The 27,895-nt window shown below is 39.8% G+C and overlaps 3 protein-coding genes across 9 annotated transcripts; all 3 read right to left on the reverse strand.

The window, feature by feature from the left end:
- Positions 1–2,438: 2,438 nt before the first annotated feature.
- p2rx4b (purinergic receptor P2X, ligand-gated ion channel, 4b) lies at positions 2,439–7,753 on the reverse strand. Its single transcript, XM_030416579.1, has 12 exons — positions 6,741–7,753; positions 6,073–6,220; positions 5,821–5,892; positions 5,213–5,285; positions 5,023–5,119; positions 4,867–4,947; positions 4,598–4,739; positions 3,819–3,955; positions 3,637–3,730; positions 3,468–3,533; positions 3,291–3,395; positions 2,439–2,644 (listed from the first exon to the last, which is right to left on the reverse strand). The coding sequence occupies exons 1-12, from the start codon at positions 6,881–6,883 to the stop codon at positions 2,612–2,614; spliced, it is 1,191 nt and encodes a 396-aa protein (XP_030272439.1). The 5' UTR covers positions 6,884–7,753; the 3' UTR covers positions 2,439–2,611.
- A 118-nt stretch (positions 7,754–7,871) lies between these two features.
- Positions 7,872–13,579, reverse strand: zbtb26 (zinc finger and BTB domain containing 26). Of its 2 annotated transcripts, none has more exons than XM_030416578.1 (2): positions 13,378–13,579; positions 7,872–10,482 (listed from the first exon to the last, which is right to left on the reverse strand). In XM_030416578.1, exon 2 carries the CDS (start codon positions 10,457–10,459, stop codon positions 9,161–9,163), a length of 1,299 nt encoding a protein of 432 aa, XP_030272438.1. In that variant the 5' UTR covers positions 10,460–10,482; positions 13,378–13,579; the 3' UTR covers positions 7,872–9,160. The 2 variants fall into 2 exon arrangements, with proteins under 2 accessions (XP_030272438.1, XP_030272437.1); XM_030416577.1 differs by having other exon boundaries at positions 7,872–10,485.
- Positions 13,580–13,788: 209 nt separating this feature from the next.
- Positions 13,789–27,403, reverse strand: susd1 (sushi domain containing 1). 6 transcript variants are annotated; one of them, XM_030416574.1, is made up of 21 exons: positions 27,268–27,403; positions 26,733–26,908; positions 26,466–26,597; positions 25,759–25,914; positions 24,891–25,043; positions 24,429–24,608; positions 22,346–22,525; positions 21,533–21,712; positions 21,221–21,400; positions 19,899–20,078; positions 19,624–19,803; positions 18,752–18,931; positions 18,335–18,514; positions 17,765–17,929; positions 17,507–17,601; positions 16,422–16,608; positions 16,188–16,281; positions 15,476–15,704; positions 15,363–15,402; positions 15,046–15,139; positions 13,789–14,652 (listed from the first exon to the last, which is right to left on the reverse strand). In XM_030416574.1, the coding sequence occupies exons 2-21, from the start codon at positions 26,785–26,787 to the stop codon at positions 14,634–14,636; spliced, it is 2,859 nt and encodes a 952-aa protein (XP_030272434.1). In that variant the 5' UTR covers positions 26,788–26,908; positions 27,268–27,403; the 3' UTR covers positions 13,789–14,633. The 6 variants fall into 6 exon arrangements, with proteins under 6 accessions (XP_030272434.1, XP_030272430.1, XP_030272431.1 ...); XM_030416570.1 differs by lacking the exon at positions 13,789–14,652 and having other exon boundaries at positions 14,664–15,139; XM_030416571.1 differs by lacking the exon at positions 13,789–14,652 and having other exon boundaries at positions 14,664–15,139; positions 27,363–27,381.
- Positions 27,404–27,895: the final 492 nt, after the last annotated feature.

Raw genomic sequence — 27,895 nt, forward strand, 5'->3', positions numbered from 1 at the left:
TCTTTAGCTGACAGGAACTCAAAATAATGACTATATTTCCAGCTAGAAAATGCGCATCTCTCTCCTCCCTTCATTGTTGTTTGCGTTTGTATCGCTGCGTGGTGTTACACGTGAGTTGTGCTCATGCTGAAAACGTGAATTGTGGCACACGTGACATCGCTCCCCGAGTCAGGAAGAAAGCAGAACTATATATTTTTACTAAGGAAAATGACAGAAATAATGATAAGTAACTTTAATCTGATTACTAGTTTGTAAATGTTGACGTGTTAGATTACTCGTTAATGAAAAAAGTGGTCAGATACCGGCATCACTGCGCAGAGAGTCTTTTTTTAAGGGGTCCGGGGAAATTTCGAAAATTTTGAAAACTGGGCTGTTTAAAGATGCAATTTCAACATAGTTTGAGAAGGAAAGGAAGGCCAATCGTTGGGTCCTCATCGTCATATTTTAATCACAAATAAAGCTAATTTTCCCTCACTATAGGCCTACTGAGTATTTTTTATATATTACAGCCTATAATAAGACCTGCGCTGTGTGCATAGGCTATAAGAGCAGGTAGAACATTCCTTATTATAATTTCTTGGCTTCATTGACTATCTGCATCAGGCCTGCAGGAGGCTTTGTAGGTAATAAGAGACAAATATCGTCATTTAACATCGTCAGTAAACCCACAAACGTAATAAAAATCTGCAGCATTTAATGTTATAAACCCACAAATATAATATATTTTCCACAAACGTAAGAGCCGCAGCCTACTACAAACGTAACAAGCTATTTTCTACACATGTAATAACTATTACGTCAATGATTTATTTGTGGGGACGTGAAAATCTTTATTGTAATAACTTCCCACAAATGTAATAATACAATGAATAATGGTCGGGGTCGTTGTTTTTTGTATGTTTGCCTATACACCTACTAATACTACTGACCGTGGGCCCAAAATCCAGCTGCTGACTCTCCGCTGTCACACAGCGGACCCCTGTGACCAAAGTGTCAGCTGGACTTCAGAAGGGCCAGAATTCAAAACTACTAGAGCGGCCGTAAGCTGTCATTTGGACCGCTAGATTTAAACTCTATAATCTGTCATGTAAATACCCAACTGAGTGATGAATGCATTCATGTGTCATGATATTTAAAAAAACAAAAAAACAACAACGAAATAACTCCAAAATTAACACGTTAAGAAGTTTAATTATACATTTATCAATATTCACATCATCGCACATAGTAAACTGTAATCATTGCATATTTACACAAGATTTTAATAGAGAAACACATAGAAAATTAACAACTAAAAGTAACTTACTTGACTCTGAAACATTTTATTTTAACACTTAATATATAATAAAACAATAATAGTAAAATAATTATCGAAAAAGCTGGAAACGAGCTGATCTAAAACAAACAAAGAGCCGTAGTGATCACTGGTCACATCTCCGCACATTACCTCCCCTCTCGTACAGTTACACACGGGCTTGTGGCATTTCAAGTGTCCGGTGTTTGGTTCCGTTTGCAGCGGACCGGCACTGCCTCCGTGTCCGTGTCAGCGAAGATGGCCAGTTGCGATCTTCTATAACATCCTCCTCGACCTGGCTGGGATCAATGCCCGCATCTTGTTCAAGGAGTGCTCAAAGTGATCGAAACGGCTCTTTTTTTTTGTTTGTTTTAGATCAGCTCGTTTCCAGCTTTTTCGATTATCATTATTTATTTTATTATATATTAAGTGTTAAAATAAAATGCTTCATAATCAAATAATTACTTTTCTTGTTCTGGGTTTTAAAGCCTTGTGCAATAATTACGGTTTACTATGAAATCGATTAATGTATAATTAAACTAGTTAAAATGTACACTTTGGTGTTATTTCGTTTTTTAAAAAAATATCATGACACAATGCATGCATTCATCACTCAGTTGGGTATTTATATGAGACATTATAGGGTGTAAATCCAGCGGTCCAAATGACCGCTTACGGCCGTTCCCTGCGCACTCGCCCGGCTGCCGGCTGCGCATAGAGATCGATGTTGTCCGTCGAGCTCGGAGGACGGCTTATTTTAGTACAAAATCGGGGTTTTGGTCCTTGTAGCTCATAGTCTATGCTATTATGGTGGGACAGAGGCATCATTTGTGTTTGAAAAACGTTTCACTTCAGATTTATTGATCATCCATTGAAGTTCGAATCTGTGAATATCTTTCCAACTTTACCGAACGACCAGCAGTGTTGCAGCTTTTGCGGGATCTCGCAAAGGTTTTGCGACATCCCGCAAAAACTCTTTGCGAGATCTCGCAAAACCTTTTGCGAGATCTCGCAAAACCTTTGCGAGATCTCCCGCAAAAATGACATCTTTTTTTTTTTTTTCACCCATCATTTTTTTTTTCCCCATGTCCCTTAAGGGGCTCCGTAGACTTCGGCTCTCTATTGATTCACATTATGTTGATAATTTTAGTTGATTTTTTAAAACTTTTATTAACTAAAGTTCTTACATACAGCCCCTTTAACCAGTTTTTTAAAAATCATTCATATGATGTTGAAGCAATCTGTTTCCATATCCGTTGTTTGGGAGCAGGTTTGGATTCCTCTGCAGAGTCATGTTGCTGTGTCGATGTGACCATGCTACTGGGTTCCATAGCTGGTGCCCATTGACATCTGTATTATAAAAATGGAAAGTGACAGATATGGTTAATCTTTTATTCAACACTAATTACTGCCAGCAGGGAGGAACGTACAAACTAGGGGTCGACGAATAGGACATTTTCAGGGCGATCATTAGAAATCAGGGAGGCAGAAAACCGATATTTGGGAAAGATATTCATTTGCAGTAAAAATGAAACTCTTCGTGTCAAAATTTCAAACAACCAGTGATTGGATAAACCTAAGTATAATTTACTAAGTACTGTTCCTCAGGGCACTTCTGACCCCAGATAGGTGGAAGATAATGGATAGATGGACGTTCTTTAGTAAAATTTTGTGGTACTTTACTTGAGTATTTCCGTTTTCTGCTACATTACGCTTCCTCTACACAACATTTATTTGGTAACTTTAGTTACTAGTTACTTTGCAGATTCAGATTATACAGTGTTTATAGGCTATTAATTGTGATGTGTTACCAATCAGACATTGTTGTGAGCAGGACATTGTGCGAGAGGATGTTGCATCAAAGCCAAAGTAACACATTTTAAAATGAGTGTATTTTATCAGCAGTCTGACAAAAAAATAAGCGGCTCGAAAATGGAAAAATGCTGAATATTAGTCCCTGATAATCTCTAGTGAAAACATTAAGTTTGTCACTTACTGTTTCAGTGTCAGCAACTTCATTCAGATGTGTGATTTTGTGTTTCTTGTAAAGATCTCTTTTTCCCATGCACGTCAGCATAACCCAGTCAGCAACCACGGGAACCTGAAGGAAAAACACTCTGCGTCTCATTACGTTTTCTTGAAAACAATGTTTCAACTGAAGAGACCAACTCACCAAACTGAGAAATGTTAAAGCTGCACCCAAGTTCACTACGGTCGGTACGATTCCAAATTTTCCTGCCTGGAAGATAAGAGAAGGCTCCAGCATTTGTCACAGCAGAGAGAACACACATTTTTGCTGATGATCTCATTTCTCATTTCTTCAAGATTTGTTCAGGCCTCACAGTTCCATGTACAACGACGTCGAACCGGATCCCGTACGCTTTGATTAAGGTTCTAGTCTCCTCTCCATCGGGGGTCTTGTAGTATTTTGCAAACCTACAAGCAGTGCGTTTTTTTTTAATATACATGTTTTCCTATCCTGAACTGTTTATCAATAAGCATTTTTCACATTTTGTTTTTTCACCTAAAGTTGAATCCAGGGGCCACATTATTGGCAGGATTTTTGTTGTCCAGCCTGCGGAAGCTGTACTGGGGGTTACACTTCCTGGCCCACCAGTCCAGGTCACAGCTCCAGTCTATAATAATACCGAGGATACCACCCTGTATAAACACATCGTAAACCATGAACAATAAATCCATCATTTAAGTTTTATGATATGTGCAGACAAATATGACACTTTAAAGGGATAGTTCAGATCTTTTCATGTGGGGTTGTATGAAGCGCTTCTTCCTAGTACCTGCAGGAGATGACCGTCAGCTCTCCCCCTGTGTGGAGAAGCAGCTTGTGTCACTGACAAGAAGACAGAGCATTGTACTGCTCAACAGTACTCACAGCAAGACGTATTTGATCCAACTAGAAAATATTTATCCCTTCATACGACGTCTGTATTCCTACACACAAAAGCAGCTGTGCCTACCATATACAGTATTACACCGCAAATGAGACAGCAATGTAAATCACCAGAAATGTCCAAAACACAATGTACACTTAAACCAATATATATTTTTTAGGTGGGCCCCATTTAAGGTTGGTAGGATAAAATACATCTTGCTGTAAACTATTGTATAGAAGTACAATGCTCTGATTGCCTGCCGGTGCTTCACACTGCTTCTCCACACAGGGGGAGAGCTGACCCCTGAGCACCTCATACAACGCCACAGCAAAAAACCTGAACTATCCCTTTAACCACTTGTGAAAGATCTGACAACTGAAATTCAACAGAGTAAGAACTCTGAGCGTACCTTTACAGCCATGTCTTGGAATTCCTCCCCAGCCTCTGAAACGATGTGTTTGAGACGGAATATGGGGCAGTCGGGGTCTGTTGTGCGATTGAATTCACACCTCTTCAGGTATGAGGAGTTAATATGTGGCAGTATGTTCCTCCTGACAAACAAAAGGCAGACGAATGTTTGATTTAATGACACACACTAAACCAGCGTGTTTGCATAAACTTTACTGATAAGAGCCTGCGCCTCTCCACACATTTTTCTTTTTTCACAGACACACTGACCTGTGAACGTTGAACTTCGGGTATGTTATGCTGTTTTTGATCAACACAGTGAAGTTCTCTGCTGCAGCCAGCAGCGCATGTCTGTGGGACAGAAACAGCAAGTCAAGCCATATCTACTGTATACTATGAGTGCTATTATATTGCAGTTATTCTTACTCAGGCAGCTTGGTGTCAATTTCAAGAGGGCACCATGAGATCACTTCACAGGTCTTGACAGTTGTAGAATAGTTCTCACACAGCCCCGTCAGGATACCTGAGTGGATATGTATCTGCATAGTATCACATCATTTACAGCTGAAGTGTGAGCGCATATCAGTCAGAAGCCGCCCCCCTGAGGAAGACCTACCATTTCCTCGAGGATCACTGTATCCCTCGATACAGTCACAGTCATCCACACAAGAAGTGGATGGGTTTGGAAGCTGGAGGAGAAAAAAAAACACATCTGTGTGTTAATCTGTGTACATACATATGAGAGAGCCTTTGTAGTAACTTTAACTAATGTTTCTGTGTTGTACTCTCGGTTGGACAAAAAAAGAAATGAAAAGACGTGGCCTTGGGCTCTTTAAACTTGTGATGAACATTTTTACATATAGATTCTAGAGCCTGAAATAGAGGTCACAGCCAGTACAGTATTAGGAAGTAGAACATTTTGATAGCGATATAGCTGCTGATATACACACATTTTTTCGCAATTGCAAAAAATTTGCAACGATATATGATGGTGGCAGGATATTTGACAGTTTAACAACAAACTTTATTGTTTAAAATGACACCAAAACAGTGAAACAGTGAATTATCCCCAGCATCTTTGTACCTATTTAAATCTCTACAAATATATTTCAAATCATGCATATGTGGCAACATAAACATAAACTCTAAAAGTTTCTGACATTTCGGGATCAATTTTGAATAACTACATTGGGCTAATAATTGTTGACTGTTGTTGTCACCCACCTCAGGACAGCGGGACTGAGTTTGCTGAGGGGTAACGACCATGTTTGTTAACACAAAGAATGAATCACCACCCTGTTAGACAGAGCAGAAGCACAGATGGAACAAAGCAATGAAATAATCTCACTCACAAGCAACTGTACAAGCATCAGTTCAGCACAGTTGCCATGTCATAAACCAAAGATGTAGATAATCTGGAGAGTGGACATTGAGTTTGTGTGTGTTTGCAGTAAAGACGAAACGTATATTTGAAACCTGAGGTGGGACAACGTAATCAGCCACGTCCCAAAAACGAGGGTCGGCATCAGACGTGTTGGTGAAGGCAAAACCTTTCACTTTGGTGGTGACGGTACTGAGGACGGAGTCGGTCTCCTGGTAGGCCTTCTGCACCACACACACATACCTGCAGGATTACAGCAGTGGGATACTTTAAAGGTGCACTATGTAATTTTGGGGAGCACGTTTTACTCAGAAGAGAAAGATCTACATCGATTGATTTTCTTTTATGCCTAGACAAACCTAATGAACAAACTCTCTTTGTTTCCATGACTGAATAATTTGAATAAACAAACTGACCTTAAAGGACAACACAGTTTCATACTGTTTTACTTACCTAACCCCTGTTTACATTTTGGCAGACCCTGCCACCTATCTAGCTTCAAACAGTGTTATGGGAACCTTGTTTTCCTCTGAGAACAGCTAGTTTGTTCAGTTATGGAAAATAGTTTGTTTTATCACCTCATTGATATTGTTAATGTTAAAATGATTCTCCATAACTACACAGTACCCCTTTACAATACCTTTGGATCATACCAAATCACCAGGCAGCTCATTGCAACTGTAGTTCTTAACCGGTTTAGCTTTACCCAATCCCAGTGCAGTGCTGACACCACATTCCCGCATCAAAGCTTCATGTCACTTACCCCACCACATACAGCACCACCAGAAACTGGGTGAACCTGAAGACAAATCCTACCCGTATACTTGGTATAACCAGAGTTTTCGGCGTTTCATAATCAAACACATAATGCAGACAGCCCTGGCAGCAGCCTGCAGTCTTGGTCATCGCTGCTCCACACACACCAGTGATGGACTGCGCAGTAATGATGAGTGGACATAGCTGCTCTTATACAAATCATTGTATTCAAATCATATTCACCTCATCCACACGTCTCTGGCCTCAGCATGTTCTTTCCTGTAGTGAACATGAAGCAGCTTTAAACAGATGATATACAGTACGGGCTGGGTGGTAATAATTTCACCTTTTTTGGCCAGAATAAAGGTGTGGAGTCGGACGTGATTTACTGCAATAAAATGAGTTTGCACTGAATAAAACAGCAAAATTCACGCCATGTATAAATGTGATCGCCATGTTATTAAAGGATGTTTAAAACGGTTTAATCCTGTGGCTTGTATTTTGGTGTTGTAAAGTTAATACAACAATACTAATGAGGTAATACTATAAACTTTTTAATTAAGGGAATAAACAAGCTATTCTCAGAGGAAAATTAGGTCCCCTAATGTATGTCTTTTGACATATGGTCAAAACTGTTTCTGTGAATAATGATTTGAGTTCATTTCTGAGTTAATGTTTAAATCTAAAATTCTTCCACTTTTGCACCTTTAAACATCGAGTGAAAGCTGCAGGACAGGACAGTGTAACTGTCACTGTCACTTTATCTATTCACAGGTCGGGACAGAGTCAGATAATACGCTGCAGCAAACACAATGACACTTTGTTGAAATAACTCCCCACACAAATGTTTCAGTGACTGCCTACCTTCCTCAGTGTGCGCCAGTGGTTTTACATGCTTTTTAATCTCAAAGTTGCATTTACATTTACACAGTCACTTACAGCATTTACATGCCACTTTCAGATTAAAAAGCATGTAAAACCACGGGGGAAGGCAGGCAGTCACTGAAACATTTGTGCTTGTTATTCTTCTCTTCTTCATTATTCGATACAATTCAACGTGCAGAATCTGTGCTTTTTACAGATACTGAATTGTGATGTGCACGAACTGTGTGTGACCATAGGAACAATTGCAACTACCACTGGTTAAGAGCTTTTAATGTCATAACACACATCGACTTGCATGAACACAGGACAGGTACAATGTCACTTTGGTCCAGTAGTACCTCAGATATAAAGTCTGTATAAAAGAACCATTTCAGTTCACATAGACACTTTGGCATCCCATTTTGTCAGCGGCGTAGCTTTCCCACAATAAAATATGTTTTAACCCAGCTTCTTTCAAGTTTCTTTTAGCTATGGTGTTGTCATATTCACACAGGTAAGAAAGAAAGGCTACAGTAGACTGTATACACAATATACAAATGAACATGATAAATATGTTTAATATATATCCTTTTTGCAGAGCCGAAGTCACAACCTGTACGGTTTGCCCCATTGGACCTTATTTCGAAAGAACTTTGTATTTTAGTCAAAGCAGAGATGATTAAATTGAATTGTGCCTTGATTTACACATACTGTATGATGTTTGTCAATTCAAAAGATAATTCTTTCTTTCTTACAAGTCAAGAAAGTTGTGAGCAAAATATTTAGTTTTGTGTGAAACCGCTGGTGAACTACATCGTCTCGTTCAACATACGTCACCAACATGGCCGCCAATTTGACACAGAAAAGGTCCTCAAAAAGATGAAAATCACAACAAATCTGGTCTTATTGACCACTGCTGTGAATGGAGAGCTGGTCAGTTCAGTGAGTCACAGGTTTTGGTGAGCGTTCAACGAGACTGTTGGCTGTGTAGACTTTATAATTCCATATTTTCAGTCTTACATTTCATTAATGTTATGACAAATTGAGACTTTCCTGACTTGGAAAATGTATCTTTTAAATTGACAGACATCAAGTGTGCGATTCATGACATAATTCAAACAGCATTTTAAAAAAAATATCTCTCTCTCTCTCTCTTCCAAAATAAGGTACCAGAGGAAAACCAGAAGGGCTGTGACTTCGCCTCAGTCTGTCTTTTGTTTTTTTTTTCCATTGAACAACGTAGACACATGTTAATTCATTAATAAAACTAATGATGTACAGTCATTACGTTTTGTGTTTCAGTGCTGAATTTTCAAGTATGATATGAAGGCATCTACAATGTACTGTAGAAAAAACTATAAAAAACAGTCTACGATAATGAAGCTACAGTGATATTAGACCAGGAAAACTTATTTTTCATGTTAATGTTCTCCAGTTAAACTCATCAGGACAAGGCTGACAGGCTTCTCACCAAAAGAGAAAGAAGAAAGCCTGCACCATTCCTATTTAAATGACGGATATAGTTTCCAACAAAGCTACTAAAACTTAAAAGGTCCAACGATTTCATATTTGGCCAAAGTCAAAGTCAAGACCCCCTTCGTGCAGGCTGCCTTCGTTTGCATTGTCGAAGCTGTTCTTGCCATGGATCTGTTTGAGGTGCTTGCGGAGAACTGGCTTATGAGCGAAAACCATGTCACAGTAGTTGCAGCGGTGCGGCTTGTCCCCACTGTGCAGGTTTAGGTGATCCAGCAATGAACACTTTTGGGTGAAGGTCTTGCCGCAGATTTTACACTGAAAGGGCTTGATACCAGCGTGCACGCGCATGTGTCGGTGCAGGTTGCCCTTTTGCGTGAAGGTCTTGCCGCACAGGAGGCACATGAACAGCTTGTGCATCTTGAGGTGGTTGGCGTAGTTCTCCAGCTGGCGGAAGACCCGGGCGCATTTTGGGCACTGGTGGTACCACTGTAGAGGTTTGTCGTAGTTCCTCTGGTGCCCACTGTGTTTCTCTGCAGGAGGGGATGGAGGGGGCGGACTGAGTGGGTATCCCGCCATGCCGGGTGGAACTGCCATCTCACTGCCACGACTGTCCACAGTGGAGTTGATGAGGGAGTGCTGGGGCTCAGGAGAGTGCAGGGCGGCAGGTGGGCTGGAGGGGAAATGACCAGTGATGGAGTTTTCTGCTACGTCAGACACAGACTCCACTTTTACTATAGTGATGTCACTCTCCACCATACCCTGCCTTTGACGTCTGCCTAAAATCTGGAGAGGGGACTTGGGCTCTATGATCACATCATCATCATCATCGTCGTCGTCACCATTGTTGCTGTCCTCAACCTGCTCCACCTCCTCATCTTCCTCATGGACAGTCCGGACCTGGGAGAGCTCTTGCTCTCTCTTGGCCTGAGAGGATAAACCCTCTTCCCGCTTCTCCCTCCTCATATCCATCTCCACCTCCAGCTGTCGTGAAGGCTGAGGTTTAATGAACTTGCTGAGCGCCTGAGTGCATTGCTCCACAATGTGGCCCATTTGGAGGAAGCTGGCCACTGTCAGGTAATGCACCAGCTCCAGCTCAGGAAACTCCAGCTGACCTGTGTAGCAGGACAGCAGCAGCTGCCGGCCCACCTCCGCCTCCTGGATCATGGAGATCTGAACCGCCCTAGAGTCCTGCTGCAGGATGAACTGGTCCCTCAGGAACGAGGAGCCAGCGGCAAACACTACCTTGTGACCAGGGACCTCCAGCTGGTTGATGCGTACGGTGACATCACAGAAGCGTCGCTGGTGGCGTAGGAGGTTCATCTTCTGCAGCATGGAATCCCCGAATGTGGCGAAGCGGAACTGCAGAATCACCTGGTTCTGGGCCATAGTGAACCAACAGCCAGCAGCACCTGCTGAGAACGCATACAGAGACTGTATCATCTCTCCTGAACAGTTGCACACTGGAAATTTAGTGAATTTGACATTTTGTCTTTGTCTTGAAGAATTACCTGCATAGATTCACAGGTTTGCCCAAAAGTGAATGTAAACTGAAGTCAATTCCAACATTAAACTCCACTTCATAGACAAAACAACTACATATCTAAACTTAAATATACATTTGAGTTAAGCCTACTTTTGCTTTATTTGAGTATTTACATTTTGTGAAACTTTATAAGCTACTTCTACTTCACTACAGTGGGGCAAAAAAGTATTTAGTCAGCCACCAATTGTGAGAGTTCTCCCACTTAAAAAGATGAGAGAGGCCTGTAATTTTCATCGTAGGTACACTTCAACTATGAGAGACAGAATGGGGGGAAAGAATCCAGGAAATCACATTGTAGGATTTTTAATGAATTAACTGGTAAATTCCTCGGTAAAATAAGTATTTGGTCACCTACAAACAAGCAAGATTTCTGGCTCTCACAGACCTGTAACTTCTTTAAGAGGCTCCTCTGTCTTACACTCGTTACCTGTATTGATGGCACCTGTTTGAACTCGTTATCAGTATAAAAGACACCTGTCCACAACCTCAAACAGTCACACTCCAAACTCCACTATGGCCAAGACCAAAGAGCTGTCAAAGGACACCAGAAACAAAATTGTAGACCTGCACCAGGCTGGGAAGACTGAAAACCTCCTTCCATCAGCAAGGGCATTGAAGATGAAACGTGGCTGGGTCTTTCAGCACGACAATGATCCAAAACACACCGCCCGGGCAGCGAAGGAGTGGCTTCGTAAGAAGCATTTCAAGGTCCTGGAGTGGCCTAGCCAGTCTCCAGATCTCAACCCCATAGAAAATCTTTGGAGGGAGTTGAAAGTCCGTGTTGCCCAGCGACAGCCCCAAAACATCACTGCTCTAGAGGAGATCTGCATGAAGGAATGGGCCAAAATGCCAGCAACAGTGTGTGAAAACCTTGTGAAGACTTACAGAAAACGTTTGACCTCTGTCATTGCCAACAAAGGGTATATAACAAAATATTGAGATGAACTTTTGTTATTGACCAAATACTTATTTTCCAAAATAATTTGCAAATAAATTCTTTAAAATTAAAATGTGATTTTCTGGATTTTTTTTTATTTATTTTTTTTCTCATTTTGTCTCTCATAGTTGAGGTATACCTACGATGAAAATTACAGGCCTCTCTCATCTTTTTAAGTCGGAGAACTTGCACAATTGGTGGCTGACTAAATACTTTTTTGCCCCACTGTATGTCTCAAAGTCAATTATCATACTTTTACTCCCTTCATTTATTGGACAGCTTTAGTTACTATTTAGATTACGGCTTTCTGCCCAGTCTTCAGAAGTGTTCCTTTATGTGTTGAGAAAATTCTCATGTCTTTTTCTAAATAAACTCTATAAAAACCCTCTTGGATTAGCTGGAAAATGCATCATCACAAATCTGAATACAGGCTGTTTTTCTGACTTTACAGATATGTGTTCTCACAGTGACTACAAACATACAATGATCTTATAGAATATGATGCATTGCTGTGGATTAAACTAGTCAACAGCATATAAAGCAACATCTATTACATGTCTGTCCACCCTTGGAGGGGGATCTCTTCTCTTTAGCTCTTAAGTTTATTTCCATCTTTTTTCCCCGTTAAAAGTTTTTTTTTTTTTCAATATGGCAAGTTTACCTTACTTGAATCGAGGGTCTGAGGACAGAGGATGTCACTCAATGCAATTTGTAAAGCCCACTGAGGAAATGTGATTGTGATTTGGGGTTTTGCAAATACATTTGATTTGTTTTATAAAAGAAATTAAAATTAGCCCGACATTAAACATCTATAGCAGTAAATATTTTTGGTTTATATTTTAAGTAGCCAATTTAGTAAGGTAATACCTTCACCATAGTTTTATTACAGCAGTTGACAAGAGCAACTTTTTTAGTTCATAGATAATGGTAGTAAATATTCTAATGATACAGATTAAGAAAAAAAAAAAAGATTTAAAAAAATCTGTTCAATTCAACACAGACATTAAAAACAGAGTTTATTTAAATAAAAAATTCTCGACCAATCATCACCATATTATGATTAAACCTGGCCCATGCTGCGCTCCTGGATGTAAACATAAACCAGACTCTGTTCAAAAACCTACTAATTTAACAGAGCTATCGTGTCTGTCAATAACTAGCTAGCAAGTTAATTAAACACGGTCGTTATCAAACGTATCATTGTAAACTATGTCCACTCTTTAGTTAACCCTTCATCCACTTAAAATATAGTACCTAAGAATATTAACTACCAACTTCCACCGAACGCTGGCTAGCGTGAAATGGTTCACCTGGCGCTAACATCAACAACAGATTTTCACAGAAAAACCTGAAATTTAGTTGAAAATCGATGACGGCTCTCAGCCGAATTACATGAAAAGAGCAAAAGAGGTCAACAACACCCTAAAAAGTGACGTTCTCATCGGGTTAGCTGATAAATAACACGTTAATATATAATTGTATAATTTCTAAGCAGAGCTCGACTGGTCGCATCGACGTTAGCTTAGCGCCACCGGCAAGGTTTATAGATAGGTTTTCCTTTGAGGAAAATAGCTAACACTGGTGTTAATATATACAATACAGTTAGACACAGACGTAATCTTGTATACAGTGACTCAAGGTCGGCTGTATCCATGAAAACAAGCAATCACAAGTCGCCTCCATGTTTCTTTCGGCCTACTCCTCCTCTCCTCAGCAGACATCTGAGGCTGTCCGAGAACATGCAGGTCCACAGCTAACTAACTATCCACAATGTGATGTCATTAGTGTTGTCGAAATCGCACTAAGTGTTGTGCACCTGTTTACCTTGTAAACAAAGCCGTTAAAAGTGGGCAGTCATCGGTAGCACATTGGCCCGTGTCTGTGTGGGGATATGAAGGAACTGCTCCTGATGCAAAATCCATTTAAAGGCCCAGTACAGATTCTGGGATCACACCTCCTCCTCCTTCTCCACACACTTCCTCAATCTAAAAAGGCCTGTTGTAACATGAAAATTTGACCATATTGAGATCAAATCAATTTTATTTGTACAGGTCAAAATCCCAATCACACTGCCTCAGTGGGCTTTCTAATCACAGTGAACGACATCCTCTGACCATCAATTCAAGTGAGGAAAAACTTGCAACATTGAAAAATAAGCTCTTTTAACAAGGGGAACACGATGGAAGAAACCTCAGAAAGAGCCACCCCACTGAGCAAAGACATATACAGAAGAAGTCAACTCAGCATCTTTAATGGCATTGAAAAGTCTTCCACTGGAGAGCCAGAGTGAAAGTCTACGACAGCATGTCCAAGTGGCAATCTTACAAGGTTAAAGCTTTTACAGTGTCATGTTATGCATATTTTCATCTACATACATTGTAAGAGCTTCCTGTGTTCCTGTGTAAAGTTTTATGATGGCCAAATTTTAATCTGTGCTGCAAAAACTGCAAGAGGGGTCTGAACCCTGAGCCTTAGTCTCAGTAGCTGCATGAGGCATGTACTTTACCAGGATTCATGTACTTTATTGAAGTCCCTGTTTGGTCATCCAGCTTTAAACATTAGCCTACCTGATGAAACTTGGATGACCAAAACATGATATTTACCCTTGTTTACATTCTATGACTATATTTGTGTCTCATGTGAATACATGTATAGATGGTATATACAAATGTATCTTATCTCTGCTGTCTTATATTCTTGTTCTGTAAACTGTTACAGAATAACTTACTTATTACTTTTTACCATTTCTGTTGGCCAGGCTCTGAGCAAAAGATTTTCAAAAACGGTAAAACAAGGGACAATAAACATCTTGAATCTTGAGTAAATGTGGCTCTACTTCCTGTAGTTTCTGATAAGGGGGCACAGCAGAGCGCATCAAACATCAAAATTACAAGTAGTCTCAAAGAGGATTGTTCCTAGTTACAAGAACATTTTCACATCCAATTATAATTCAAGCTTTTATGAAGAACACATCCACTAGTCACTGAAAAAAGTTTTATCAAAGTTAATTACAAGATGTACAAGAGGAATATAAGAGTGTCATCTAAAATACAATGACAGAAAATGGGCACTGAAGAGCGTCATGTCTTCTTGAAAAACCTGAAAAAAAAAGACACCAGGCCATTTAATTCCATTTTAAAACAATTATGCAGTCATGTATCAATGAGACATAATCAGCATTTGTTTCCCTTTTTACAGATTTTTTTTCACCAAAAGCAAAACACAATCAATATTTCATATCAAGGCTGTAATTCCATTTCATAACTGCTGTATGATAAACAAATTGTTCAATAAAACATAATAATACTATTAAAACTCACTAATCCACTCATCCTTTATGTATTTAATTTTTTAAATGTCTAGAAACAGTAAAATAACTTTAGACTGTGAACAGTTGAATTCAATAACCATGAGATAGATGAGTGTTTTGTTTAACACATAAACAAACATGAACATGGTGGGTAATGTAGTGTTTTGTACCATCTCCCATACCGGGTGAATCTGTATCCAACCAATATGACCAAAGCAACCAGTCCTACTGATATGACAGCAGACAGAGATGAAACCCTCATAATATAGGATGTACCTGGAACAAGGAAACGCTGGGTGTGAGGAACTGTCAGTTTCTACATTTTTTTAATTTTGCAATTTAAAATGCATTTTTAAAGGAGCACTTTTTATTGAGATTAATATTTTGAAAGATCTTCATAGACTCACTTGTATGCCTAAACAAACTAAATAAATATTATATACTCCAAATATTTTAAAAATTACAGCATTGGGTTTGGATATTTTGGTCGGTAAATTACCTCTTACTTTAGCCCACAGGACACAGGAACTTTTTAAAGCCTAGGCGAGAAAACATTCAGGTTATTCAACAGTTCTGTAGTCAGTTAACACACAGTGAAGCAGCTGCACCCACCGTTTTCCACTGACTGACAGCTCGTAGGATAATATAATAGTTCCTGCCATTCCCTAGTGGTTCATTAAAGAAACCTCCATAGTACAGTCCATCCCCTACAGTAAAGTCCATCTGTGTCCCGACATGTCCGACCGCAATCTGGGCAGTGATGTGCCCCAGTGAGCTCGCAGCAGAGGAACAGTCAAACATTATCATCCCCTCTGCAGGAAGCACAAACACCTGGTACAAACTGCCAAAAGAAGAACAAGAAAAGAAACATTTCTTTTAACTTTTTAACTTGAGTATATTATGGTCATATGATTAAATACGAACTGGGTTTTTGAAACTGGTTTTTCAGTTAAATACCTGAAATAAGGTCTGTGGTTACCGCAGGCTGAAGATATTTACATGTTTTTTATACATACATTAATACATACATTAATACATCATTAAATGTCCCACAATTTAATTATAAAGCTCTTACATGGTGGCTGCTGCTAACATGTGGCGACTACAGAGGTTGTCACAGACATCATCAAACTAAACATAGGCTTTTTGTGGAGGGAACCAGGGCGATGCTAATGTCCTCACTATGCCACTCTATTAAAAAGTAGGTTCATTTTCTCAAAAACTTACACACTATCAGATTTATTCTGAAGTTTTATACATTTTTCCCAGTTCACACCCCCAGTCTTCAACTGCCTGCCCTGCTTCTTGCCTGCTTGGCTGTTACCTTATTGGGTCCAGTGTGTCGGGTCTTCTGTGTAGCCTCAACGTTGGTACAGGAGTCTCAAATTCTCTGTAGTAGACAACTGGTGCTGGTGGCACTGTCAAATGTTCTTATAGTTAATGATAAAGGCTCAGCATAAAGAAAATGTGTGAAATGTATCAGTCCATGAAGCTGATAACGCCTAACTTTGATGCAGGAACACATTAGGCAGATAAAGTGAATTTAAGACAACAATACCTGTTAGACTGGTGTTAGTAGTGATGGTGGCTGTGAATCTGGCAGATACTGCAGTGATTGAGATGCTGTAGTTGGTGGCTGGAAGCAGGTTCAGACAGAGTTCATGCTGGTCGGCCTTGGAGCTCAGAAACCTCTTCCTGTTATCGTGAAAGGATCTCTGGTAATCTCTGGATCCTGTGTATGTCACCTGGAAAGGTTATATCCAATGTGGCATGAGTCATCCTGCATAGTTGGTTAGGTTGTCAAAAAAGGCTGCACACAGATTAACATTGTTAAATATGTGTTGGTAGGATTTTATTTAGCCTGTGTGACTTTTTTTTCATTTTGCAGTGCTGTTAAATGAGGCATCGAGTTCCCTTTTTTATTCTACTGTTGTATTAAAAAGGTCCTACTGAGATTTTTGAGTCTCACTCTTATCTTGTCCAAACGGACGCTTTGGGATTTTAAAACAGGTCGGCTGCCATCCCAAAGTGTCTGTTTTTGACAAGTTGGGAGTGAGACTCAAAACTCAGCTTTTTCTACAAATAGGAGCTTTAAAATGTAAAATTCTGATCTCATGACATCCTTTAAATTTTGTATTTCTTTTCTGAAACTACATTGTGCCCATGTAGTTTCAGAATAGAAATTATTATATACTTAAGACATTTAATATTTACAAAATTGAAACATTAAAATGAGGTAATAATACAAACTCAGAAATATTTATTTTTCCCATAACTGAATAAACAAGCTGTTCTTAGGGGTAAATAAGGCCCCCAGAACACTTTTTGAAGCTAGAAAGGTGGCAGGGTCCGCCACATATAAACATAGTAAAACAGTCTGAAATTGTGTTGGACAGTTTGTTTATCGAGCTTGTTCAGTCATCAGAACATCAGTTTGTTCATTCTGTTTGTTTAGGCATACAATTCAGTCAATGAAGATCTTAAAATGTCTTCCCTGCAACTACATAGTGCACCTTTAATGGTTAAGATGAAAAAACAGTATGTCTGTCGTACTGTGAATAAGAAAAGCAAACATTTCCTATGCCTGCATTTACGCACACAAAATGGCGACTACACTGAAAGGATTATGACCTGTCCAGTTACCTTGTAAACTTCTGTGTCCTCGTCATACTTTTCTGCCTTCCAGTACACACATTTTTCATTGAGGACAAACAGGTGATTGATTGCTGGCTTTATTTCTAAAAGAGAAACAAGGACGAAAAGAGTGAAGGCACGCCAAATCTTCACCCTTTGTTTTTCAAAATATTGCAAATCACTTGACAAACATGTTCACAATGCAAAGCAGATCAATATCCCCACACAAGCATTTATTTTATGTTCACTTGATATGTTCTTACTCACCTATGCAACTCAGTGTGGCTTTCTGCCACAGCCCAGAGCTGCCACACACAGAGACATTGCCGCCCCTCCTGCTGTGATATCCATCCACACAGCGGTGGATCACTACACTTCTGTTATGCCACACCACCTCTGAGTTGGCAAGGAAAGGGACTGGGCCACAATTAGCTGGGAAACAATGACATTGATTGGTTAATTAATTGATTCCAAGTATTGCTGTGCTCTTTGTTTGGGTCCACCGGTGCCCTTGACTGGAGGAGTCATCAAGTTGGAAAAGCCACGTCTGAGTAAAGTCAAATAATCCACAGAAATAAATTCACCAGCACGACTTGGGATAATGTGAATGTAACAAAATGTTATTTATCACCTAAAAAATTGCAACTAGCATGATCAGAGAGCCAAAGCAGGAATATACAAAGGAGCCACTAACCACAGCTGAAACAATATGGGACCATAATTAATCAGTTACTTAGTGGACAAACAAAACATTTCAATAATGTGTTAAAAACCAAGAAGAATGACTCTTTCACAGCTGAATAGATGCATGTCCATGTGTAGAGATGATCACTGTACCTTTGCACTTCATAGACACTCTCCCCCACTCTCCTGATTGTAAACATGTTGACACAATTTTTCCACTCTCCTGGTAAAATCCATCCATACACTCATACAGCACCACACTGCCTGGTGTACTGGTGTGATCCCACAGGAGGTTAGTATAGGGGAGGTTTAGTGGGGGACCACAACTTATTTCTGCACACAGACATGAATTACCACAGATCACATGCTATTAACAGGCACACAGTATGACATGAAGAAAAACACAAATCATCCATGACAGCTGAAGAAGAGATGCAACATGTGACTCTTCGTATATTCTCCCAAATATAAAAGTACTGCTTGAAACATTTTGTCCAAATCGCTACAGAATATTCTGAATTGAAAACTGCAGTTTATCAATATACATATCTGTCATTAAAAACATTGCACCTTCACACCATAGTTCAATATCCTCCCACAGTCCACTCTCTCCACATACTGAGTAGTTTCTCAGGCTCCTCATGTGATATCCCTCCTCACATTGATAATACACCACACTGCCAATGTTTGCTGTGCCGTTCCATCGCACGTTAGCATGAGGTTTAAAAACAGGCTCTTCACAAGTGATTTCTACAACGAAAAAACAAGCAAGTCATTGTAGGTCACTGGTAGTTTGAAGATTCATGTTGTTTAATTACAGAATGCATTATTACTTTCATCTGAGGCATTTTGTTTAAACTGAACAAAATACTAGATACTTATTACTTAATCATTAGTTACTCTTTGTGTCTGCCTTCCTTGCCTCTGGTCTGATATTAAGAGCTAATTGTGAACTCACAGGAAAATGATCAGTACTTGACATAATCATGAAGTAATGAAAACAGAACAGTAACTAATGATTAGATAATGAGTATCTAATGATTCTACTTGGTAACTACTTAGCATTAATGTACTTTAAGGTACACAAAAAGAGTATCTAATGATTGGGTAAATAGTATTTATGTGTTATCACTAGTTCATGCCACTCAGCAGGTGCTTCATAGTTAATCAGGAACAATTGAGTCGATTCACCTCTATTCATGAACTGATCATTAAAAAAATGATCCATTAATCCCAGTCTATTCATCAGTTACTCATTACTACCTACTATATAGTTCTCGGCTCACAGTTATTCAGGAATTACTCATTAACTATTCATCAATAATTGAGTTGTTCCTGATTCTGTACTTGCTCCTTAGGAGCTCCTCACATTTTTGTGCACCTTACTGTAAAGTCTCACCCAGAACCCAATACTCTGGTATGTTGATTAATGTCATTATCACCTTGACAGAGAAGAGGGGCTGCGTCCCATTCCCCACTGGCAGTACAAACTGACACATTTCCCTCTCCAGCATCTCGATATCCGGAGTTACACTGATAAACAACCTGAGCGCCCACAGTGGAGACATTATCCCACCGCATGACTGAATGAGGGATGGGTAGGGGCACACCACAGTCAACCTCTACAAGAATGGAAATCGCAGTATTGGGTGGAAACAGTTATTTGACTCCAGACAACAGCATAACACCAACCACAACATCTACAACATTTTGTTACCTTTGCATGAGATGTTTGGTTTTGTCCAGTAACCATTACTTGTACACAATGATATGTTTTCTCCTTCACTGTAATAAAATCCTGTTTTACAGTAGTAAGTCACTGTGTTTCCAGGTTTGGAGCTGCCATTCCACACATGCCCAGTATGAGGCAGTATAGGAGGATCCCCACATAATATCTCTGGGACAGGAAATGATACACACAGGGGAGTTAGACAAATATACAAAACAATTAAAGTACATACAAGTACAAATGTTATTCAAATAAATTTGGACAACATTTGGGTCATTCTACAGAAATGTCCACTTTTTGACAAAATGTCTGAACATGTTCTCTGTTTCTAACTTTTAAACTAAGACCACATTATTCCATAACTCACTGACTCTGTCAATACACATAAATGATGCCCTTCTATATTTTTATTTTACTGGTGTTACCCATAAGAAAAGTAGCACCAGTGACAATATTCAGAAGAAATGCATTTTTGTGAAATGGCTGCTACAGGGCACCAAAACACATGTCAATAATGTAAAAACTCACTATATCATGTCATTCAATGCATTTGTATTGTACTTTTTCCAATTCCCTACTAATTAAGCAGTAAATCTTGAGATAAATGTGAAAAGTTGTTAGAATTGAAAAGAGTCAGTGGACTTAAGGAAATATATTATTTCAAAATAATAGACATTTGTCACATGGTACCAGTGACGTGACTCCAGGGTAGGATTATTTTCATGATGTATTTTATTATTCTTAACTTAATTTCTATTATATATTTGACAGTTACGTATACATTATTACATTTCAAATGGTATAAAAACATGGATTTGAACTAAAGATTTGGCACTTTCCCTTAATACATGACTGTTGTAGTCCTGTGGAGCTTGGAATGTTAAATAACGGATTAAAAAAAACAAATATTGCCGAATTGATGGGTCAGGAAGCAAATAATCTGTTGATTTATTATAAAATATTGAATCAAAGTTTCAAGAGTTTTCAGGTGAAATATTTCTGTAAAGGCTAAAAAATGACATTTGTAGAGAATGACCCATTTGTAGTTATGCTAACACAAGGATCTCTGCTCTGCACACCACGCTACTGCTGATTTCACCTGTGTTGACTGGTTCTTGTTGTCATGCATCGACTAAATAGCCAGAGGATAAGTGAAAAACACCTTTGTGGGTGTGCAGGCCAGCATCTTTTTTTCTCTCCTTTCAGCCAAGTCATTCTTCTTTCCAATAACAAGCTTCACCATAAGACGTGACAGAAAACACGAGGACTGATTTCCTATCTTCAAAAGTTTCATTCACTGTTTGAATTACCTTGGCAAGACAGGGTTGGTAGGGTCCACTGACCGTTTTCATTACAAATCGACACATCATGTCCTCCTTTGTTAGAAAAGCCCTCTTTACAAAAATAAAGTACAGTGCTGCCAGGGCTTGAATTATTGTTCCACACCTGCTCAGTGTGTTCAATTATGGTTGGGCGTCCACACAAGGTCTCTACAAGGAAGCACACACACCAAAACCAGGTAACATGAACACCAAGATTCAGATTAATCCACTTTCAGTGCAACGAGGAGAAAAAAGCCCAAACTGTAGATCTGAGTCGATTTGATAAAACAGTGACTGTACCTTCACAGAGCAAAGAAGGTGTCTCCCACCGTCCAGCAGCAGTACAGGTGGACACGTTGCCCATTCCAACATTATGATATCCAGAGTTGCACTGATAAAGCACCTCAGAGCCCATCCTCGAGCTCTTATTCCACAGCATATGAGCGTGATTGAAGGCAGGGGGAAAGCCACAGTCAACCTCTGAGAGCCAAAGCAGTGACACGCTGCATTAAAGTGTATCAACTGGAACGTCTCTGTCTGAACCCTGTGCTCCTGAAAAAACTCACTAGGTACATTATGTAGTTTTGAGGGGAAAAGTTTAATCTGAGAACATCTTATTTATTCAGTTATGAAAAAAATCAATATGGGCGCATTGATGAATTAATACTGTGAATATTCAAATTCTGACTTTGAATTTCTTGTCCAAAACGACATAGTGCCCCTTTAAATCTATCTTAAAACAATATTTAGGAGCCCTATCTAGGTGGTTAAAGGTAAAAGGTTTTGCTTGCTGTAATCAGCTACCTTATAGGCACCTTTAAGACAGGAGACAGGCTTTGAAGTTAGAAACATATCCTGTGAAAAAGCTATTACTTATGAAGAGGCAATTTATTTAAATATAGATTTCACATCACATCAACCAGCCCTTCAATCTGTTTCACATTTACCTCCTGAAAAGCCAGACAATTAAAATAAAACACAGCTTTCATAAATGTCACAAGAACCTAAGAGCAGAGGAATCAAAGTACAGAGTTACAATGTGCTGAATAATTATGAGTAGTTATATAATATTAGGAGAGGAAATCAAATCTGTGTGTGCTTGTGATTTGTTACCTTCACAGACTATGGTGGCTCCTCTCCACTGTCCATCAGCTTCACACACAGAGCTCTTTTTGCCACTCCGCCACACGAAACCTTCGTCACAGCCAAATGTGGCCACACTGGCAAACGTGGTCCCAGTGACCGACAGCAGCACCGCGTCCTCCACTGAGGCGGGCCGGCCACAGTCGACCACTGAGAGGGACGACAACATACAAAGCTTACCCGCTGGCCACAACATGTGCATAGATTTCACATCAGGTTTGAAATGACACTATTACAGACAGCTAAACACACAAATGACATTCAGGGCTCTAAAAAACTGCACTGGGTTAGACTGAAGCTGTAACGTTACTGACTGACAACAATTTGTAAGGGGTTGAAATAGTTGAAATACACTGTGGGAATGTATTGCCTTTTAAAGGTTTTGAAAGTCAGTCTAACATACTACCCCTCACGCCAGGGGCGGGCTGGGGTTGAAATTCAGCGGTGCTGTGGAACTTCTTCGGAGTAAATGAGACAGATAAAACACAAGCCATCTGCCATCTATGCAACGGGAGCATCTGCAAAAAGTTTCAACACGACAATGACGTCACTGATCGGATCGGTGAATTAAGACATTACGCTGATCTCACAAACTGCTCAAAATGCAAAATATCGTCCGATCCGATCGGCGGACAGCCAAGTTCTGTGTGCCCTGAACACATCCAAAAACACAAACTAGAGTTCTCAACGGGCCTGAAATTACAACCCGACCCATCGCAGCCCGACATACCGGCACTGGGTCTGCTGCTGGGTCCCGTTTCTTCACTGGCCTGGCGGACTGTAGCCGCGCTGACGTTCACCCCTCCACCACTAAAAGCTCTGTTAATATGGAGCTTTAGGCTGCATCCTGTATAAACCTTTTTTCTGCTCCACCCATCTCTTTCTACGGCTTATTTCTTTTTAACATGTTTGCTAACTTGAATTCATCCCGCTCCTCTTTCTTATTGTTCCTTTTTCAAACACGAACATAACGGTTTAATGACAGACTGAGCGGCTGAGCCAATCACATTTCAATAGAAACAAGGATCAGCTCAAAAGTTGGGAGGGGCCGCTCGTATCCCCCCTTGATATGCTAAATATGAGATTGACCCAGTGTCTGGCGTTCCACTCTGTGTCACCTGCGGCCGTTTTATGGGGTAAAAAAACGTTCCGACCACCGGCCGGTTCGGCCTGGAACAGACCGGACCTTAACTTTAAACACAGACTCCCTCCTGAAATATGTTTTCTTTTGCAATAAGGAAATTTGTGCGTTTTTTCTGGTCAGCCAGTATGGATTTTATTTTTAATTGATAAAGCAGATTAATGATTTATGCAGGTGTAACTTAACAGGTGTTCAACAGAAAACACATTTAAACCAATGAAACACGTTTGTTTTGCTTTGTTTGTTTGTTAAAAGCAAAACAAACACGTCTCATTGGTTTAAATGTGTGTTTTATGTTTTTGTGGCGTTTATGTTTTGAGCCCTGTCACTATGTGACGGACAATGACGTTTTTTGAATCTTGAATCATTAGCTAGCAACATCATCACTAGCAAACAAACATGAGAACATCTTATTTATTCAGTTATGAAAAAAATCAATATGGGCGCATTGATGAATTAATACTGTGAATATTCAAATTCTGACTTTGAATTTCTTGTCCAAAACGACATAGTGCCCCTTTAAATCTATCTTAAAACAATATTTAGGAGCCCTATCTAGGTGGTTAAAGGTAAAAGGTTTTGCTTGCTGTAATCAGCTACCTTACATACGGCACCTTTAAGACAGAAGACAGGCTTTGAAGTTAGAAACATATCCTGTGAAAAAGCTATTACTTATGAAGAGGCAATTTATTTAAATATAGATTTCACATCACATCAACCAGCCCTTCAATCTGTTTCACATTTACCGCCTGAAAAGCCAGACAATTAAAATAAAACACAGCTGTCATAAATGTCGCAAGAACCTAAGAGCAGAGGAATCAAAGTACAGAGTTACAATGTGCTGAATAATCATGAATAGTTATATAATATTAGGAGAGGAAATCAAATCTGTGTGTGCTTGTGATTTGTTACCTTCACAGACTATGGTGGCTCCTCTCCACTGTCCATCAGCTTCACACACAGAGCTCTTGTTGCCACTCCGCCACACAAAACCTTCGTCACAGCCAAATGTGGCCACACTGGCAAACGTGGTCCCAGTGACCGACAGCAGCACCGCGTCCTCCACTGAGGTGGGCTGGCCACAGTCGACCACTGAGAGGGACGACAACATACAAAGCTTACCCGCTGGCCACAACATGTGCATAGATTTCACATCAGGTTTGAAATGACACTATTACAGACAGCTAAACACACAAATGACATTCAGGGCTCTAAAAAACTGCACTGGGTTAGACTGAAGCTGTTCTGACTGACTACAATTTGTATGGCGTTGAAATAGTTGAAATACACTGTGGGAATGTATTGCCTTTTAAAGGTTTTAAAAGTCAGTCTAACATACTACACTAATTTTCACTCACTGCAGGCTGGGTTTACCTTCGCAGAAAGCTCTGCTTCTGTGAGGATGGAAGGGCTCCACTCCGTTGTGAACTTGATAACCCAGCTGGCACCTGCACTCAAAAGTGCCCTCCAGATTCCTGCAGTAACCTCCGTCTCCACACAAGCCTGTGATCTCGCACTCGTCGACGTCTGCACCACCAAATGGTTAATAAAACAGTTAAACGGATGAATGGCCCCAAGTTGTAGTTTAAGTCTATTAAAATTGTCCTCAAGAACTTGAACAGTGATCTGATTGAAAGCCACTGAATGAATCTTGTGGTGAGATTTTTTTTAGCAGTGTTATCAGAAGAAAAAAGAGCAGATCTGAATTATTTTCCCACCTTTATTTTTACGTGATATGATGGCCACATTTTTTAATTTTATGGCAGGCAAATTTTAATTCATGCAATAAAATCCACAGGGTGGAACATGATCAGTACAAAAGCTGATGATGGCTCTCCTGGTAAATTACATGCCTCATGCAAGCTACTGACGTTGAGCCTCAGGGTGCCAATCCTCTCTACAATCTTTGCTGAATTGTCATTAAAACTTTAATTTTGAACCATAACGAGTTCCTTAGACGTCTGTAACTGAAGTTGAAAAGATGTCTAAAATTACGTTGTTAAACATTTTTTTTTTACCCTGTAGGGATATTACTCGCACATCAAGTAAATGTTAAGAAGACATCAAAAATAAAACGTATGGCTCTTCCTCTGTGGGATTGTGCACCTTTACGAAATTTTATTAAATCTCTGAAATTAATAATTGAGCTTTTAATACAAGATAAATGTGCATGTAATTGTAATTATTCTCTTATTCACCTTTACTAACCCTGTAAAACGACCCTGTTTGATCTTAAACTCACCCTGGCAGTGGGTCCCATCGTTTGGGATGAAGACCGTCATGTTGTTGGAGGGGCTGAAGCCAGCCTGGCAGGTACAGTAGTAGCTGCCGTATGTGTTGTGGCAGGTGGTGTATGCCCCACAGATCCTTATGGCTCCTATTGCACACTCATCTTTATCTACAAGAGAAAATGTTTCAACAGGAATTCAACAGGAGCTGAAACAGTTAATGTTATCACCTGTGAAAATACTGATATGATTAGTGACTTATTAAAGAATCATCACCCCCTCAGCTGTGCTTTGTTTGTCAACATTCTAACATGTTCATATACGATAGTGGATTAACCTTTAGCTTTATTTTACTGTGCACCAACTTCTGGGGGAAAAATCTGCCTCTTACCTAGTAAATGCTCCACAATGTTCACTAGCTACAATCTAACTTTGTCTATCTGCTGTTCGGTGCTACAGACAGTGTACTTTGTAGAGATTCTCTCGCTGAGAAATCAGCTGCTCGCTGCTGGTGGAAACAAAGCTGATGAGAGTGGTGAGAATGAACTAAATCAGTAAAACCAAAACAACGAGCTAAAAGATGCTTAAAGTTTGATCATTTGTAAATACAAAACAAACAGAGCGACCTTTTTAAGTTTGAATTCATCATTTAACCCTTAAGTTCTCATTATTTCTCATGAAAAAATTACGTTGATATGCCTTCATTTAAGCTTTCTCCTACCTTGACAGTACGTTCTCCCATTTCCAATAAACCCGTACTTGCAGCTACAAACTTTGCCGGAGCCGTCCCACTTGTCATCACATATGGCATTAGCGTGACAGGTGATGCACACATCAAGATAGCGGCCTTCTGCTAACATATCGGAGAGGGCAGAAAGAACATCCATCAGTGTCCATCTGTTCTCAGTGAACTGTTTAGAAATATAAATTATATCAAATTATCACCACACATGAAAATTGGGACAAAAAGGGTCATCAGTTTTCTCACCTGCAATGACACAGAGAAGGAAAGCCATGATCATTATTCTGTTTCTCTGGTCCATCCTCTCTGAGAGTCTGTTGTGGTCTTCTCTTCACCAGACGTTAAACCTTCTAATCCCCATCATCTTTTGTTCATTTTTCACTTCCTGTCTTGTGGACCATGATGGGTGAGCTGAGGTTACTCTGAAAAAAATAAAATAAAAATGGCTTCTTGGTCTTCCTTGCAGCTGGTGGTTTTGTGGCTTCATCTGTCATCCGCTGACACATTCAGTTACACTTCACATGTAATGATGATATGCTCAGCGCTCACTCTGGCACACAAATGCTGCGGGAGCTGATAACGGCTATTTTTGGCCGAAGGAAACCTGCTGGATGCCCTCTGACAAAAGCTGTGTATTTTACAAGCACATCAACCGCTCCATCACCATGTGTGACACTGGTTGGTAACCAGATGACTTAGAAACTATGTCAAGTACAAATTATTATTAATGTCTTGCACTACTAATACAGACCAAAAATCTTATAAATATCACGTTTCTTACCCTTTGTCCAATGTATTCAGAGGAGTTTTGTAACCCTTATTAGATTAAATGTGGCTAAATTAATCCTTTTTACTATATATACTATAACATCCCACCTTGTCCCAACACAGAGTCTGCAATGGGTGCTGAGGGGGTGTCGTTTGGTGTGCTGTGAGTTGGGGTGATAAGTCTTTAGAGCTGCTATCTTTCTGCCCAGCAGGGTCCTGTCCTGGTCCTGTCACTCAAACCAACGAGCTACCGCCTCCATTAGCGCCTGCTGCTGGACCGGACTGATTAAACCCCGTACAAAACTTTCTCTTTATATCGTCCCCAATCTGACTAGACCAGGACATGATATAGTGCTAAACATTGCAGTGGTAGAGAGAGCTGAAGTCCGAAATAATTATTTCGGAAAACATGTATGGTTGTGAACGGAAAGAGACAAATGATAGGTTGATCCCACTCAAATTGTGCCATGAGCTACAGTCAAGAAAGTCTCATGTCAAATATCTGTCACAACTCAATCAGGATCAACAGCTTTTTCTAAAATATGATCCCATGTGGCAAACAGGAAAAGGCCTGTCTCTGATTAGTGGCAGTTGAGTACTTTTTTCTCTGCAGAACCACTGTTTCAGTTGAAGATCTTAGG

This window comes from Sparus aurata, chromosome 5, assembly GCF_900880675.1.
Source record: "Sparus aurata chromosome 5, fSpaAur1.1, whole genome shotgun sequence".
Classification (NCBI taxonomy): domain Eukaryota; kingdom Metazoa; phylum Chordata; class Actinopteri; order Spariformes; family Sparidae; genus Sparus; species Sparus aurata.